General features: G+C 34.8%; 1 protein-coding gene across 1 annotated transcript in view; it reads right to left on the bottom strand.

The window, feature by feature from the left end:
* LOC122346811 (E3 ubiquitin-protein ligase RAD18-like) overlaps nucleotides 1–17,460 on the bottom strand; it is a 29,238-nt gene extending 11,778 nt beyond the window's left edge. Inside the window, 12 exon segments of the mRNA XM_043241664.1 lie at nucleotides 6–144; nucleotides 1,983–2,105; nucleotides 7,309–7,369; nucleotides 7,539–7,609; nucleotides 8,304–8,357; nucleotides 8,360–8,484; nucleotides 11,459–11,558; nucleotides 11,815–12,155; nucleotides 15,903–15,973; nucleotides 16,669–16,730; nucleotides 16,835–16,913; nucleotides 17,279–17,460. Of these exon segments, the coding sequence (XP_043097599.1) occupies nucleotides 6–144; nucleotides 1,983–2,105; nucleotides 7,309–7,369; nucleotides 7,539–7,609; nucleotides 8,304–8,357; nucleotides 8,360–8,484; nucleotides 11,459–11,558; nucleotides 11,815–12,155; nucleotides 15,903–15,973; nucleotides 16,669–16,730; nucleotides 16,835–16,913; nucleotides 17,279–17,329 (1,277 nt within the window). The 5' untranslated portion in view covers nucleotides 17,330–17,460.
* Between the last annotated feature and the right edge of the window lie 957 nt (nucleotides 17,461–18,417).

Below are 18,417 nucleotides of genomic sequence, written 5' to 3'. Positions count from 1 at the left end.
AGTACCTGCTGACTGACACTTCACTGATTGTAGGGCTTGATGATCTTGATGGAAGCTCAATTACCCTGTCCATCTCTTCACTCTTTATTTTCAGCATTGCAGAAACGAGAGGCTGGGGAGTGTTCTGAATGCTGTTTTGTGAACCTGATACATGGAAAGATGTGGAAGGAAAAAAAATACAGTTATGAATACACCACTAGAATACAATTTTGTGAAAAAACCTTGTCAAATAAGACCCCTTGACAAGTTTTTTTATGCTAATATTTTCTTTTGTATTCCGTTTGCAGCTAGGGTATAAAATAAAAATAGGCCTTAGCGAGTACAAAAACAAAAAAAAAAACAACTATTGGCTGTTATATAGCATGCGTCACAGCAAGAGTCATACTAACACTAACTGTGCTATATATGTACATATACATTATATATATATATATATATATATACACATACATACATACACATACATACATACATATATATATATATATATATATATATACACACACATATATAAGTATATATAGTATATAAAATGTGAACAACTACAAAGTTTTGAAAAGGGTTCAACACACCGCTGAAATCTTGATTTACACATAACCACTACTAGAGAACTGACAATTCCAAAATCAATTGCAACTAAACCAACTGTGAAGGCATCGACTCACAGAGAGATAACCAATCTAGACAGCCATGTTGAATATTTTTAAACCGCAAACTGCTTATTGACTTTGAAGTCCACATATGCTTTGCTGATAATAGCATGAGACTGGTGCCTTATCATCAGAGCAGGTGATGGGGTCTACAGGCCCTTATTTACTGCAATTGTTGAGGTGGCGCACAAAAGTACTTATGCATTCGTGTGTGAATGTAATATGCTGTATATAGTAACTCTGTCACTACAGTGGCGGTAGACTTGTAATGTTTATGAAGTTTTTTTTATTTTTGCATCCATTTCCTAATCTAAACAAACAGTCTAATCAAAACATTGCATATTTTTACTTCTTGATCAAGTAAAATGGTCTAAGAATTAACCTAAGTTGATAAGTATGTGAACCTTTGCTTTCAAAAAAGCAATAATGATGCAACCAAATGCTTCCAAAAACTTTGGATCAATATTGAATGTTAGATTACAGAAATGTCTTCAGCTTGACATTGGGCTTACTTAACACAAGGTGTCAGTCTACAGACTGACGTCTTAACATTCCCCTGTAAAACTTTTTTGGTACAATGCAGAATTTATAGTTCCATCAAAGATTGTGATTCAGAAGCAGCAAAACAGCCCCTAATCATTACACTGTCATCATTGTGATTCACAGATGAGATCGAATTTCTTATTGAATGCAAGTTCTTTATTGACAAATGTAACACTTCTCCTTGAAACAAAAAAAATCTGTTTAGTCTACAAATCATTTAGCCAAGTCCACAGAGTTTTGGGAACCTTTAGATGGACAGCATTGTCTTCTTGGAAAGTAATGGCTTTTTCCTTGTTATCCTGCCATGCACACCATTCTGTGTGTTGCCTTGATAAGCTCGGCTTTCACAGCAACTCACAAATTCACACCTGCTTTATGTAATTTTAACACCCTAGTACTTCACATGCTCTAACCAAACTAAGAGAATGATTTCAGAATTTTAGTAAATATATGTGGGGGGAAAAACATAAAGAAAAATATTTTTAAATTACTTGTCAGTTGAATTGAATGTCAGTTGAATGTAGATTAAATTTACAGCAAATTCTTAACAATTCAGTCCAACGCCACTGTAGTAACAACCATTTCCATGACAGTGACATTAATTATTAAGATTATAGGACATCCTACAGCATAATTAAATGTCAACTATTCAAATGTGTGAAAAAAAAATGTCAATGTCAACCTGGCTATCAATTTTAACCAATGTTCAAACAAGAATACATGTATGTGAAAATAAAGTATTATGTTATCTTTAAGTAGAATCTGAAGAGAAACTGAGGACAATGGGACCTTTGGAGTGCGTTTCCTCTGTAGACTTCTCCCCTTCCTGTTTGATCGGTGCTCTCTTGGATGTCTCCAGACGACCTCTGACCTGGGCAATCAAACGGGAAAATTCGCTACAATGCTGCTTCCCTAAGAAAAATAATCAAAAGGGAGAGAAGTAAAGAGTACTGCACTAAAAAACTGCATTTTATCCGTAAGTACAAAGAAATCAATAAAATAACTTATCACATATACTGAATCTTGAACAATGGGCGTTCTATAGCAGACCTGAATGCCTCAAGGAAAGTGTTAGGAGGCGGAGCATATTATTACATCTTGATAAAAAATTAATAAGAATTTCCCCCTCCCTTTTCCAATAATGTACACTGATGAATCAGGAACGTGCAGGGTAAGTAAATAAATTACACAGGGTCAATTATTATTTCATGATGACTTTATTATTTAACTTTTTTAACCTGAAATATTCCTCTAAATAATACTAAAACCTGCATTATGCAACAATCATGTCTGGATAATAAATTACATTATTACACCAAAATAAATTAAGTAAAAAACAAAGCCATAAAAGAAAAATCTGAATATATCTTGTTCTGAAAATGTTAGAGGATTATATTTCAATCTTACCATTCACTTCTAACAGAGAATGAATCCTGCAACGGAAAATAATAATGACTCTGTCTAAAAGCACTGGCATAACAAGGCAGACCATGATAAATGTAGTGACGAAAACCAACAAAAGCAGATGAAAGGTCATATGGCCTGCTTTTAAAATCGCATCAGCCAAAGACCCAAGAAGAGATCAGCTGAAATGACGATGACTGAAGAACTGCAGGAGAACAAATACAGAGATAACACTATCACAGAAACACACTGCTTTTAAATGTCCACAGACCCTGACATTCATCGGTGTCTGTTTGCGATACAGCATATGAATCCTGTTTCTATTGCCAGTATCTGTTATAACTGAACAGGCCTAAAAAGTTGAACTGAAAGCATTAGCATTTTATTCATGGATCACATGTATATATAACAGCTTGTAGAATGCCGTTTTCCATTAGTATACATGTGTAAAAAAAATCAAATCATCTTTGCTTTTAGACTAGTATGCAGTGAAGGTTTAATGAAAGTAATGCTTGCAAGAAAACGATTTTCACAAATTTCACGATTTTTACGTATTTTCACAAAGGTTTAGCCTTAAGGCCTCATTTTTAGACATTAAAACAGCATACTGAGTAACATTACTCATACAGCGTTATCTTAACTCAGCCTCGCTGTTGTTACTCACTGAAAACACTGGAATGTGTGTCTTCTAATCTCAATAGAACATGGCGTGCATTGGTCATAGGTTTTGTGGCAAGGTAGCCTGATATCTGTTCTCATACTTCATACTACAACAGCTCCAGTCTATTTTGGCAATTCCATTAGAAAGTCTATTTAGCGTAATTTTTCACAAACCACTGCTGGCTAATCGCTAAAGTGCTAAATAGGGAACTTTCATCTCAGGAATAATGACTTGTTGACTGTATTCAACTGTTGAGCAATTACTGCCTTTTTATGTGGTCAAAGCTTTAGAAATAAAATATTGCAAATGGAAAACAGCTATAGAAAAATGCATTCAAAATTCCCCACAGAACACACAGTGAATTAGTCTTTGGGATCAACATACAAACTGACATGATGTCTAATCAGCTCCATTATTCCTTATTTAAATTTGTGAATAATTCAGGAAACTAAATCATTAAGAACATAAAAAATAATGCAAATCTCTAATTTTTCAAAGAATGTTTTACATATTTGGGAGAATACTGTATTTTTAATATATTAGGCGCACATGTAGTTTTGAATTACCCTGTGGTCAACTGCTGTTGCAATGCAGTTTCATTCGTGGAACCGATACAAGTATTTATCTATTTAAACTGCATATCCCAATAAAAACAGTTTTGCATTAACCTAAGCCATGCCACGCACCAGCTGTATCTGATACGCGTCTCTTCTTGTACAAGTTATTCTGATGCTGAGGACACTAAACAAAGAAACAAGACCCTTCTTCCAGAGCCAATACTATTATAAATTCTGAAAACAGAATGAAATCAAACACAAGACAAGTTCTTGAATTTATCCATTCTTTCTATAAGCAGAAGAAGCTGTAAATCTGCTAGGACAACAACTAAAAAGCCCCAAAGAAGCATTTACAATATGAACACTCTGTGAACAAAAAGAACATTACGGAAATCTTCAAAGTATTACCAAGAAGTGGGTGGTGAAGTGTTACAAGACTTCAGTGTCTAAATGTTATTTTTCTTTCTCAAGTCATATTGCGTCATACTCAGAATACTTGGGAAGGAAATCTGTTATTTACTGAGGACAAAAGCAGGATCAAATCTGATAATGACCGGTTAATGGCCAACAACCTCTTGTGTATCTATAAAGCAAACACATAACGACAAAGAAAAAAAAAAAAAAAGATTACAGATGCAATGACTTGCAGAACACACACCTATAAACAATATTATAGTGTACAGACTTAACTATGCCTCTGAATCAAAACCATTCAACAAAATAAACCTCTGAATGCAACACATATGTGCCAAAATTACAAACGCACGTACAAGAAAACAGATCACTGCTCTGTTCATTTTCATTTCCTTATTTCTGACAGACTTGGAGACGGCTGGGTTGAAATGATTATATGAAAGGTAAAACGCTATATTTAAACAATAAAGAGAGTGAGAATCTTCAGGTCGATTTGTAAAATCAGAGGGCAAAGGCCAAAAAAAAAACAAAAACAACAGAATATCAATTTAAATTAAGTTTCCCTTGTGCTAAAAAGTACATAAAGAATGAACAATTAGCAAATCTTAAAAGATGTCATTGTGGTCAGGATTTAATTAAACAGAACTAATTTTGACAATGGAAAATGTACTATAGTTAATTAGTGGTTAAATTTGAAAAAAAAATTATATATATATATATATATATATATATATATATATATATATATATATATATATATATATATAAAACAAAAACACAGAAGCGTGGTAAAAATGACTATATAACCAGTTATACTAAGCCAGATGATTTTTTTCTACAATTGATCAACAAGTTTTTCCAACAGCCACAGAAACCAAAAAAAAACAAAATGATATTCTGTTTAAAGAATTGGTTTATGGCCAATAGTCACACTTTGGTACATTATTTAGAATGAAACTTTTGTATAGAAAAGCTAGATTCCTGGGATGTGTCTTATTCACCTCGTGTCTTTCCCCATTCATCGGGCACTCTATGAAGCTGGTGAATCATCAAACCCTTTTGATGATTAATCAAGAGTTTATCTCGGCATGCCGCTATTTATAGATTCCCTCCGTGCTGCGCATCAATATTTCAACATCCTGTCTCTGACATCACAGTCTGGCTGTTCTAATCGCACAGTGCCTTTCATCTTTTGCTGCTAGGTCAATTTAACGTGACAAATATGGACCACGTTTTCTCACTTGGCGAAAATTACACCAATCCCCCTTAAATGGCTTTGTTTCTAATGCTGGCCTCTGGGAGGAGGTTGTTAGGGTAAGTGGGTTTTATTATGGCAAAGACGCCACTGGGACCAGCAGCTGTAACCCGTTCATGTCAAATAGAAACATGGTTTGAGCAAAACCTTAGAGCTCAAGTTAACAGTGCACAACATTAGGACATTTGAGGATAAACATCCATAAACAGAAACAATTAAAGAACATCCACTTAACTTGGTGAACATCTTCAATTCAAGATATGTCCTGGGTTTACATAAAAAGAACAGTTCCGTTATCATTTCTAACACGTCATTACAAATTTTATAGTCAAAGCATCAGTACTTATTAATCTAAAGAAAGTCATTCAGGTTTGAAACAACAAAAGAGAAAGTGTATGTAATAACTAAATTCAAATGAGTTATTTCATTCCATTAAAACACCACAAAACTTCCAACCCTGTTCATTTGTGCCATCGGCTGATTCCCTTAAAGATCACATGGCAGTCCATCAAACAGTGGCTAGCATCTTTAAAGTTTAGAGCCTATTGTCTGAATTTTTTTTTTTTTTTTTTTTTTTTTGGTCTAAGCGTTTTGAGCTGGGTCACAAAGGCAGAACATTTAATGAGATGGGATCGATCTCGAGACCCTGTTGGCATTGTCGTATTGATCACCCCGTTCCCCTCCAACCCCCTCGAGGGATCCTTCTCCCTTCTTCTTTCTCTCCCTCACACACACACGCACTTAGCTGCTTAGTGAACTTGGAGCCACAAAAGGCAAAGGTTTCTGAGAAAAAAAATTGTGGCTGAGAACTACTGAAGATAACCAAACGGAGATTATGCATATCGAAATCGTCAGAAAACAAACTTCAAAACGAAAGCATACAGCTCCACTCAAGACATAGTTAAATCTGTATTCCGTTTAGAAATCCCTGCACCATAGTTCTGCATAGAGTCCAAACCGCACCTGAACAAGAAGATCTGATATATGAGGTGGAAACGGAAATTGCAAATGCCCTTGCAGAGCACACTGATGATACATGGGCATTACATTAAAGAAGCAAATCAGAAAAGGAATTTTTGATGATTACAATCGCAGCTGTACCTTCAATCTTGCAGCCATTTTCCGCTCAGCAACTCATTGAAGCATTTTTACCAAAAACTACTTAAAAGAACATATAATAGCAACTCACTTGGCACATCTTGTAAAGAGAGCCTGTCAGTTGATAAATATTCCAAACTGTTTCAAATGTATCCTAATGAGACACTAACAGCAGGATTTTCTTTCAGTCCAGATTTTCTGAATTATTTAAAGAGTGAAAATGACAATCTAACCACTGTTTATATAAGTCAGATGAGTGTCATATTTAAATTATATTTTTGCATTAGAACTTAAAAACAAGCAAGAAATAAATTAGCTAATTTCTCAGACTAAAAATACTTTATAGTAGTTATGATTTCTGAATTCACACAATAATTTAGCTGAGTCTTAGAAACATGACCTGTTGCATAAAAGGCTTAAAATGACTACTTTGTAATGGTCATAACTTAGTTATTGCCAGGGGGAGTTAATATCTTCACCTAATAATTTACAAAAATATTCAGTTTACATATGCTCAGTCAACCTTAAGGTAGGAGATGGTAAAGTTGTTCAGTACATAAATTTTATTTTATAATACACAGGACAAGCATGAGAATGAACCTGACCCTGTTGTGACATCACTCAAACATTATTTTCCAACAGTGCAAGGACGGAGTGTCCTCTTATCTGACAAGAGCAACTGTCTCATTCTTCATACAGTGCCAATTTTTACAAGCCAGGACTTACGGTACACTGAGTGCAACTCCTCAATTTCTTCAGCAGTCTGATTCTTCGTAGTGACGATTACCTGTCAAACGCAGAGCATTATAAAAAAATAAATCAACAAGAATGCACTTTTAAAAAGCTGAAACGTCACTATTTATTTTGTAAATCAAAAAAATTTAACATAGGCATGCACGTAGGCATGTTTTTATTATATGTACACTTCAGAAATGACAATCCACAGTAGAACATACAGGTTTCCGTTTACTCTCCATTTGATTCTTTAACCTCTCGTTGTTCTCAACTTCTTTGGCAATTTCTTCAGCTGTCAATAAATGAAAAAGCATAAAACATTCGCTATGAAACAGAACTTTTTCTGAAGAAGACTAAATACGTATAATTAATCCAAACACATAAAAACCTTAACTCAATAAAGCAGTATCTAGTATCTATTTGTATTATTTCTAAACTATCCATTAAAGCACACAGGCAGATGTTCATTCTCGTATCATTCTGCACAGTCAATTTGAATGCTGTAATTTATCAATTCAATCTGCCATTGTATATGACAAAACAGAACCACACAAGTAGTGTAGAGGAAAAAAAACAATCTACACTCAAGTCCGGTTTTTTAACAATAACCATGGTAACACACTGAATGAAAGAAAAATACAATGTTTCCTGCAAAACCTTTGACAGCTCAATGAAAAGAGATAAATTCAGCTGTGAAAGGGTCAGTGAGAAGGGAAGCAGTAACTCAAACAAAGCTTGAAGGATGAAACTACTGTATTTTTCCACTAGCCCTGTCATCTATGTGCCAGGGTCCCTCACAGCGTGACTAACTCTTGCACATAAATTACATTCCACCACCTACAGTCGCGTTTAACAAACGCTTTCATCAGCAGCATTTAATTCACATAATTCATGTCTGAAACAAACATTTCAACCATGTCATTCAATACCTATAAAGCTCTCTCTTCACCATCTATTCATTCACTTATTGATCTCTGACTTTATACCTGATTTGGGGTTGAGTGCGTCACACTGGGAGTTATAGATTTGGGTGAATTCTGGTGGCGTCGCACTAGCTGCTCTCTACTGCCTTGAGCGGACAGGTGACACTCTTTAAGCATCTTCTTCAGCTTTGGAACAGTAATCAAAGTGTACAAGAGCTTAGGCATCGCCTTTCTCCTTCCACCACTGAAAAACAAATACATACAATTCTCAAGGCCATTTATAGAAAAATATATATATCAATCGTTTAAAATAAATGTAATAAACTATGAGATTTTAAAGTGTACTTTGCTTAAACAGACAACATTCACAAATTCAAGCACACAGAGCCTCATGCATAATGTTCTTAATTATTTAAAACTGGAGAACCAAAAGTTAGTGTATCTTTAATAAACTTCCAACAAGTAATAAAGTCCATTGGCCTAAATTCAGCCTATTCTTTAAAATAGTATGTCTGACAAATTAGATGGAGAGTGACTGTTCAGGTCATAGAACAAATTGTCAATTGGATTCAAGTCAGTGTCTCTAGAATAATAACTACAAAGCCATAACTTCAGTTTTGCAGTGTAGTTTTTGCAAGTGTGGTGCTGGAAAGTAACACTAACTCATATCTCTGGCTGACTGAAACAGGTTCTCCTCAAGGATTTGCATGCATTCAGCTTAATCCATTTTGGCCTTGATGCCAATAAACTTTCCAGTTGCACCATCTGAAAAGAAATCCCCCCAAACATAACACTGCCACCGTGGCAGAGTAGGTGTTACCTGGTACTGGGTTGTATTTTTCGCCAAACATAGTGCTTTGCTTTCAGGCCAAGAAACTAGGGCTGCACAATTGTTGCTCAAATGTAAATCATGACTTTTCTCCATAGGAATTGAGATCAAAATTCTCTTCAGTTTTTAACCAAATTTATTGCTTTTAATTACAAAAAAGCAATAAGTATAATAAAGCACTGAGTAAAAAAAAAAAAGTATCTTTTTCATTCTAGACCCCTTAAAGTGAAATGTAAAAGCTTTTAACATAAATTGCTGAACGTAAGAGAACATTAATAAATAAAAATAACTAAAATAGAACATGTGCCTTTTGCTTCAATTAGCACAGTTCTTGGCCAAGAACACTAACCTATTAACATTTTGAGGTTTCAGGGAGAAAGCTCTTCTATTTTTTGTAGTGACGCTTAAGATGACTGTAGAGATTAGTGGTGTTAATTGTCAGAGTACCATCCACAAAATGGGCCTTTCACACAGGAAGCAGGAAATAAACTTTAACTCTTTTGAATCGACAAGCCATGCTAGGGTGGCACAAGCCATTAAAATGAATGGGTTTCATAGTGTAGTGAGAGGGAGGAGAAAAGCGATGGAGATTCATGATTGATTGGTGAACTAATAGTCCTTTGTTATTGTGTGAGTGTGACGCGTGAATGCAGCATAATCTAAGTGCAGAGAAATACATGGAAGTGAATCGCCATCAATTAGAAATGAGATCGAGATTTTTTTTTTCTTCAATTAATCATGCAGCCCTACAAGGAACTCATATCAGACAAAAAATGTACTACCAAACCATTTCAGGTTTTGTCCCATGGCTTTTATATGACTTAATGCTAGCCTTTCTCAGAAAAGGCTTTCTCCTAGACACACTCCCAGAGGTGAATCTAAAGTGGTGAAGAAACTGTTGGTATCAGGATTTCTCAGCATGACATAAACAGCTCTGCAACTTGTTTTGTGGTCAATTCTCTGAGAGATGCCCTTGTCTGGTTTGTTAGGATGACATGATCCTGGTGCTTGACTGTATTGCCATTTAATTGGTAAATTGCTTGGTCTTTGGAGGATCATATCATAAGTTACTTTATTAGATGAAATGTGACGTATTGCCTTTCAGGCCATTTCTCAACCTAAAAGATAATATTACATATTAAAAAATGTCTAATGCAGAAACATTTCTTCTTTTTTGAATTAAACTGGTTATAACTGCCTTCAGGCGATACAGTTAAGTAGCTGTAGTGATTAAAAGCACAGTTCACCCAAAACTTTAAAACTACATTATAATTACGTCGCCCTCATGTGACTCTAAACCACTATGACCTTTTTTTCTTCTGTGGATTACAAAAGAATTAAGCCTCCATGTCTTAATGTGGTAAAATGTAGTTTATATCCCAAAATCTCTTCTTTTGTGTTTCACAAAATTAAAGGAATAAAGGTTTGATATGAGTGTGTAGCACCAGACCCAAAACTATTACACAAAAATCATTTAAAGGTGGAAAATTCATTCATCTCTGTAGAGGTAGTATGTCAAGATGGGCTTAAGGCCACAGAAATGCTGATGCATGCCCTCATTAATCATGTTACCCTCAAGGTGTCCAGTAAATGAAATCACCCTTTCTGTCAATCAGACACGTACTAAAATGTCGGCCCTTCAGAATGTCCCTCAGGTGAAAAAGGGGAGGCCCAGTAAAGGGGGAAGGGATGAATACAAGCTATTATCTATAGGAACGTTATTTTTAAGGGTTAGAGTCCAATCCATTCTTTAACCACAAGCAGTCTTCCACTACTTTTCAAGTTACCATAATTATTCGCCACAGAACAATTTTTAAACAGTCTATTCAAAAAAAGTTGATTCAGCCACAATCAGTTCATTTGTTAAACTTCATTCAACTAACTCCAACACATCCAAGAATATAAAAAAAAATAATAATAATACATGCTTGTAAAAGGTCTCTGATTAGGCAGAAAAATATACAGGTCTAAGAAAGCCGAGATTGTCAGACATCTGCGCAAACAATCTGGACAATCTACTTTCAAGAAAAGTGAATTAAATTATATATAGCAATTAGTTATGCTTCACTTATTTGATTGAACAAATGGTGTTTCAAGATATTTGAAATGTTTTGCCAATTACGTCACTCCCTTTGTCTGCATTTGCTACATTGCCTGTTTGATCCTGATTTAGATTGTTTTGAAACTACTTTTACCAACAAGATATATTATATCTGAAATGTCAGTTGTTAAGTATTCATTGAAATACTGCATGTAGTAAACAATATCATATCAATAACTTGATTTTGAATAACAGCAGCAGGTCAACTAACAGCATGCTTCCTCTAGACAATCAGATCATTTGCAATGATGCACTAAAAACGGATTATATGACAAATATTCTCTATACCTTCTCAATCTCTCCTTTTTATCATCTCTGCTCAAGCACATATCCAGATGTTTATTAATGTGCTGTTCGGGAACACCTACTTCACAGACAGGGCACTCCACTGCAACACACAAATTATTGTGTATTATAACCAGCACAGTCCTTCCTACTAAAATGTCTAGAAAACATGCACAGATGATTTTAAAATGGTGCCATCGCGCTAAAAAAAAAAAAGCATCAGTGGACAACATATCAATGCATTAAGGGACAAACAACGTAATAGAGTAATAGACAAACCAGTTCCTTGTAATATAAATAATATGTGTGTTAATTTCTAACATAAAAAAAAAAAAAAAAATAGTATGTAATACAATCACCTTTAACCAGTGGTTTATTGTGTGACGTGGAAGGAAATGCAGTTATATCCATCTTTTCATCTTCCCCGACTCCATTTGTGGCCTCCACATTTTCTTGCTTGACGTGACCTAGCTGCTGTAAACACACCTCCATGGATTCTGATTTGACTGGCACGTGAAGCTTACGACTTGTTTGGGCCTCTGATGAAGGAGTAACAGGGATCTTCTTCTGGAAAAAATGACTGAGGGTGTTTGCTTCATTTCTGAGGCCCTTCTGTCTTGCTGCTTTGCCTTTGATCACCATAACCGGGGTTTCCGGTGAAATAGGCGGAGATTCCAAATTTGAGTGGCACAATTTTTGCCTGGTGAGAGGAGATTGTATTTAGTATATTTTACAAAATTGATTTTCCAGCAGCCATTGGTCCAGTCACATATACTTTCCCAAAAATTATTCTGATAAGATAATCTGGTGCACAGTAAAACATTTCTTATTATAAATGAGCATTTTTTTGCCAGCAGACCTGCAGAGATAAATGGGGCTTCCACACTTTTAAGCCATGTGGTGTGTGTGTGAGAGAAAGAGAGAGAGACATGCATTTGTAATATCAAAGACACAAAAAAATACTTCAAGAACATAAACTAGGCCAAGGACAAAAAAGAGCATCTGTTTGATCCACTGAAGTGACAGCAAAAGTGTTTTTGATAGCAAAACTGTGCTTCCCTATACAATGTGCGAGCCTTCGAATATCTCTGCTTCCCTTTGGAGGGAGAGTGAGAAATGAAATCGTGAAAAATAATTTGAGAGGAGGACAGGAGGGCAGAAGGAGCGAGAAAGAGAAAGGAGTACATAAAAGGAAGCGAGAGAGAGTGAATGCAGGCAAGCACCTGTCGGTTTCGCAATTCCAGTGGAAATGTGGAAAGCCAACAAACGCAGAGAGTGGCTGCAAGGCCATTACAGAGCCATAAAGTGGAGTCAATGATGTGTGCAAACACTACTTTCCATATTGAAACCTTTTATTTCTCTTTGTCTGACCGTTAGTCCACATACACAAACGCAAAACTAAACACTTAAGAAAAAAAAAGAACAAGAAATAAGGTGCCCCAATCACTGTTAATGTGGCTGTGACATTTTGGGTCTACATTAATATCTGAAAGGTGATGTTGGTTTTCTCCCTTATGTCAATGCTATTAGAAAAGATTTATTAGCAAACAGACCAAATATATAAAGGGACATAAAATAGCATCTTCCCCCGTTACACCCTATAAAAGTGTGTGTGTGTGTGGGGGGCAATCTTATTAAGTCAAAGATAAAATTTACAAGCTCACAAAGCTCTATTTACAGAATGGCACCATGGCTTATAAAAATTCACTTGGTTGATCTAATATCCCAGCATGACTCTGGAGTCTGAATGAATAAACAAATGTGTTTGCAGGAATTCAGGATGTATGTTTTCAGCACCGATTATGGGAAAAAAATTCAGGGAAAAATATTTAAAGATGCGGAAAGTACTACACTTTATTGGTAGCAGAAAGAACGATCATCAAATTTATTGAACTACAGATGCAATCATAATGTGCAACGCACTTGTAACACATAATAAGGGCCTTTGTAGAAGTCTTGAAGTCAAAGCAGCAAATAACAAATAAAACATTCCCTTTAAAGGGTCAGACAGAGAGTGGAACTGATCATACTAACTAAATCCTGCTTGGAGGGGAAAAAACCTTGACTAACATTATAAGCAGACGTCATGCAAAAATAAAATGATAAATCATTATTAGGAAAAATTATATGATCCCCTTACCTAATGAGTAATAAACTGTCCTAATTTTTGGTCTTTCTTCAGTAATGCTTTTAAAAATCAACTGCAATCTCATAACTACAGGCTTAACTACCTACCCAGCCAAGACCATAAAAAAAAAACCCTCATGGACCCCCTCAGAGACCACAGAAAATACTGTCTACTTTCAGTTCCCCAAAGCACTGCTCTGAATCTAGTAAGGCAAGAGGAACACAATGAGAAATTTATTGCTGTAGAGAACCAAATACGTTACATAACCTCCAGCAAGTTCCAGCTGAGAAAACAGGGCAATGTGGTGAAAACACTGTTTTGGAAATAATAGTCATGATTGAAAAGTATATCGTTCCGAGCTTTAAACCAATTATATATGATATATAAACTTTTTTGGTTTGTTTTTTTCAGTAGCTGTAGCTTTCAAGCTTTTAGCTGCAAAAAATAAATAAAGAAAGAAAGAAAGAAAGAAAGAAAAATACTGTGGTCAACATCATAAAAGCCTATAAACAAAAAAAAAGAACAAGCTTTCCCAGGTTGTATGAACATGAAATTTCAGGAACTTTGGATCTCTTGGAACATCAAAAGAAGGACAGTCTGCATGCAACAGCTCAAAGGAGTCCATAATGAGACCTGGAAAAACAGGGCTAATTGCACTCATTGAGACCAAGCAGCTCTATATTATCTATTGGGAGAAAGCTATTCATTAGCATGCCCATCCATTCAGTTTCCCATCTGGTGCAGGACAGTATGAGATTTAAAATTTCAGTTCATTTCAGAACTACAATTGTTCCTTTTATTCTTACAAAATCCATACTATATATGCATGTGATAACCAACAAACAAATATTCTATCCAAGATAAACTAGCCAAAGAAATGCAAACAAAAATAAAAGCAATCCTATATCTATATCAAAGGCCTTAATAAATGTCCCCAACGTCCTTTACTAAAAGATGACACATGCCTTTGACATCATCACTGAAGGAAAACAGGAAATTAAAACACTGTCCCATAAGGCACCCTCTCTTCATCCCGATGGCCATCTGAAACTCCACCAACCCACTATATTAGGCACACAACACAGAGATTGATGGCACCAAGAGAGACTGAATTAAAAACAATATCGCAAATAAAATCTACTGTGTGCTTTAGCTGTTCACTATCTAGGTAAAGTCGTAAGATATGTTTAAAAAAAAAAACCCACCCAAACATCGCTTGTTAATTTAAACTGAAGATTTTGTATTACTGTATGTTTACAGTCTGAGCACTTAAGACTGCTTGAAGAGAAGCAAGGCAGAGCAGCTTCTTGAGTCCTGCAGCAGGTGGAGTACGCCAAAGATATAGACCCGAATATTGAAAATTAAATCCCACTTGATCGTTAAAGGAAATCCAGAATCTCATGGCAGGCTAGGATGATGCACGTTTCAGTTTGTCAGGAGATGTCCAATAATAAGAGACAACTGTATCTTTTAAAATTCTAATCTGATTTTCTGATACCTTCAGGCAAGTTAGAACAATGTTAGGCCCCGTTTACACTAGTTACACGTTTTAAAATGCATAACTTTTGCTACGGTTTCATCGTTTGAACTACTCCGGCATTTTCAAGGTCAAAAACCTTTAAAAAAAAAAAAAAAAAAAATGGTGGACACGATTTTAGAAAAAAAAAAAAAAGCTGAGGTTGCGTTTCAGTGCAAATAAAGCAAAACAGAGACTTTAGAAAAAAAGCTTAGCTTAAGCTGCACATAATAGAAATTGATACCTTATTTCAAAGAAAAACATTATTTGGTGGCAATTCCCAAAAAACACTGTGATAAAACATATATTGTCACAATCAGAATGTCTGGGACTTTACAGCTAAACCTTAAATGAATGTTACAAAAAAGACATAAAAATAAAAAAGGTAGTCATCAGACAATCAACATTTACATGCATTTTCTAAAAAATAATTGTTCAGTGTCATATCCACCAACATATTCCAATAACATAAGGCTTTCCACAAGCAAAAGTATCAACTTTACCTTTTGAAATCAAAATCCTTAGACAAATAAAACTTGAATATGACTTTATCAAAAACTTTCCATGAAATTAAAGCTAATTATTTTTCCTGGTCAAACTCATCACTAACTACTAATTAACCCGCACTGACTTTCTATTAATCTGCTATTCACACCCACACAGAATTTGCAGCCATAGAACTCTTCAGAAAGCTCTTTAGATTTCTGCAGAAATCACCCCCCAAAGAAGGCAGAATACATGCTTTATAGGCCCGGCAAAAAAAAGAAAGTATGGCATGCATTTAATACAGAAATAAATTTTACCTTGCTGCTTGGAAGTTCTGAACTAAGTCATCTAATAATCTGTTGTTCCTCAGGTCTTGTTCTGTTGATGGCTGCAAAGAGAGATTAAGATTAATGGAAAGTTTCCTAAACTCTAAACCTAATAATTTCAATAAACTGCAACAACGGCAATGTTTATATGCAGAATATAGGAGTGAATAAAAAAGATTTTTAAATGTTTTTGACAAAAAAACTCTTATTATCCTCTCTTAAGCTCCCCAAGGCTAAATCATTTTAATCAAAAATTTGATCATACTTTGAAATAGAATTTAATTCTGTGAAGGCAAAGCTGAATTTTCAGCAGCCAGTATTCAGTATCACAAGTACAAGTACCTTCAGAAATCATTCTAACATACTGAAATTTGCAAATCCTACAGTGCTTTTCAGATAACATAAGTACACGACTGCATTAAATAAATAATACTGTGCAAGTGGTTTTTGGATATTGTATTACAAATATTTTACATAGTGCCTTTAAAATAGCTTTTTTTTTTTTTTTTTTTGCAACAATAAAATATCTTTACTTTCACGTTTGATAAGTGCATGATTACAATAAAAGTAAAAACTGATTGCACATTGATAAAACAAAAAAAGTCTGCAGAAAATGTATGTGTGTGTCTGAGTATGCATATGTGTATACACAGAGAGAGATTTACATCCAGTGTAAAAATCCTGTGGCTAATCTATTACTGGAATTTAACAAAAAGGTTGAATAGTCACGTTATGATTATATTGACCAGAGACTCACCAAGTTACAAACAGGACACAGCAACTTGTAGGACAGAAACTTCCGTATACACAGAGAACAAACTGTTGGAACAGCAAAAACAAACAAACAAAAATAAAAAAAATGTATTTTGTTAGTTACATGTCAAACGTTTATAAACTTAACCGCAGCAGTAAGTTATACGTACAGTTATGAGAACACGGGGTCATCATGGTGATGTTGAGAAACTCAAAGCAGATAGGACAACGGAGGAGGGTGTCTATGCTCTGATACAGAAAAAACACACACACAAGGTCTAATAACAACGAACCTGGGAATATTCAGATTTATGACTATTATATCTGCGGCACCGTGACTCTTGCGTATTGATGCACAAAACCACGCAACGCATCTCATTCTGATCAATATCAGGAAAGCAGTGGACATAAAACAAGAATATAAAAACATCGTGAATAGATTTGTTTTTTTTTATATCATTAAAACTAGAAGTGAAAGAAAATCTTTTCTGTGATGCGTTAGAAATGGAGATTACAGAATTCTATTGACATACACAGCTGAGCGGCAAATACAACGGTAGCGAATAATCTTGTTTTCAACCGCAGACTAAACGAAGTTGAATAACAGAACGTACTTTCAGACATGACAGGTTCGGCGGTAAGTCCGCTTCGTTTAGATGAGCCATTCTAAGCAAATCTCCGTGCTGCTATTAATTTTTGATTTAGATGAAAGGAGAAAATTAACATGAACTCTAGCTCTCTTGATAGCAACAATAAACTCCCGCGCATCGCTAAACACTTCCTACAACAGCGTCACTTCCGGCTAAAACGTAACAAGAGCCTGAAAAGAGCGTGACAAAATTTAAAAATATCAATTTTTGATTTTTGAACATTATTTAAAAAAATACCATGGGTAACCATAGTTTCTACAAAAACATCTGGCCTCTGTAAGTATGCCAAATAATGAAGATTAAAGCAATAATGTCTATATAATAATCAATAAAAAAAGCAATAATCCTTCATTTAAAATATAATATGATACACTTGCTTTTAAATTGCAACAAAATTAACAACAAATAATTCCTTCATGTTATATGTTCATCTAAATTTAAATACAATTTTATTTAAATGGCATTAGAGCAAAATACAGTTATAATTAATCTAATAAATTATTAGCTATAGTTTAGTCACGCATGCCTGATCCTTTAATAGTTGATTTATTCCACAAGATAGTGGAGAATAAATTATGTTTATAGCATAATGTTGTGGTATATTGGATAAGGTCAAAAGGACAAATTCTAATCCTAATATTAATACTTATAATTGCTGATTAATAATGCTATGTTTATGTATTAATACACTGCACTATTATAAATATTTTGGCATACGACAGCGAAGGTGATGCTCCGCAGCCCACAGAGTGTCCAAATAAGTGATCATAGCCAGGTGTAAGAAAGTATGAGACTAAATGAATAGTCATGCACCTCAAGCAATCTGGAATAACACTCATAGTTCTTCTGTCTTGTTTCTCTGAATGTCAAGGCTAAGGAAAATAAAATAAAAAAGTATCTGTGAATACAAACTGGGCTTATTAAAGTAAATCTATTCTGTGTATGTTTGCTGAAAGGTGAGAGTGCATACAGTTCCAAATAAAGACATTTCGTGTGAATGGGAATTTGTAGAGTAATAATATTGCAAAGAAACAAAGAAATGTGGCCATAACGGCTCACTTTCATCAAGTATAAACAGGGTAATATTCAGATTTATGAGAAGG

Source organism: Puntigrus tetrazona, chromosome 6 (assembly GCF_018831695.1).
Source record: "Puntigrus tetrazona isolate hp1 chromosome 6, ASM1883169v1, whole genome shotgun sequence".
NCBI classification, from domain to species: domain Eukaryota; kingdom Metazoa; phylum Chordata; class Actinopteri; order Cypriniformes; family Cyprinidae; genus Puntigrus; species Puntigrus tetrazona.
This window is presented reverse-complemented; position numbering and strand designations above follow the sequence as displayed.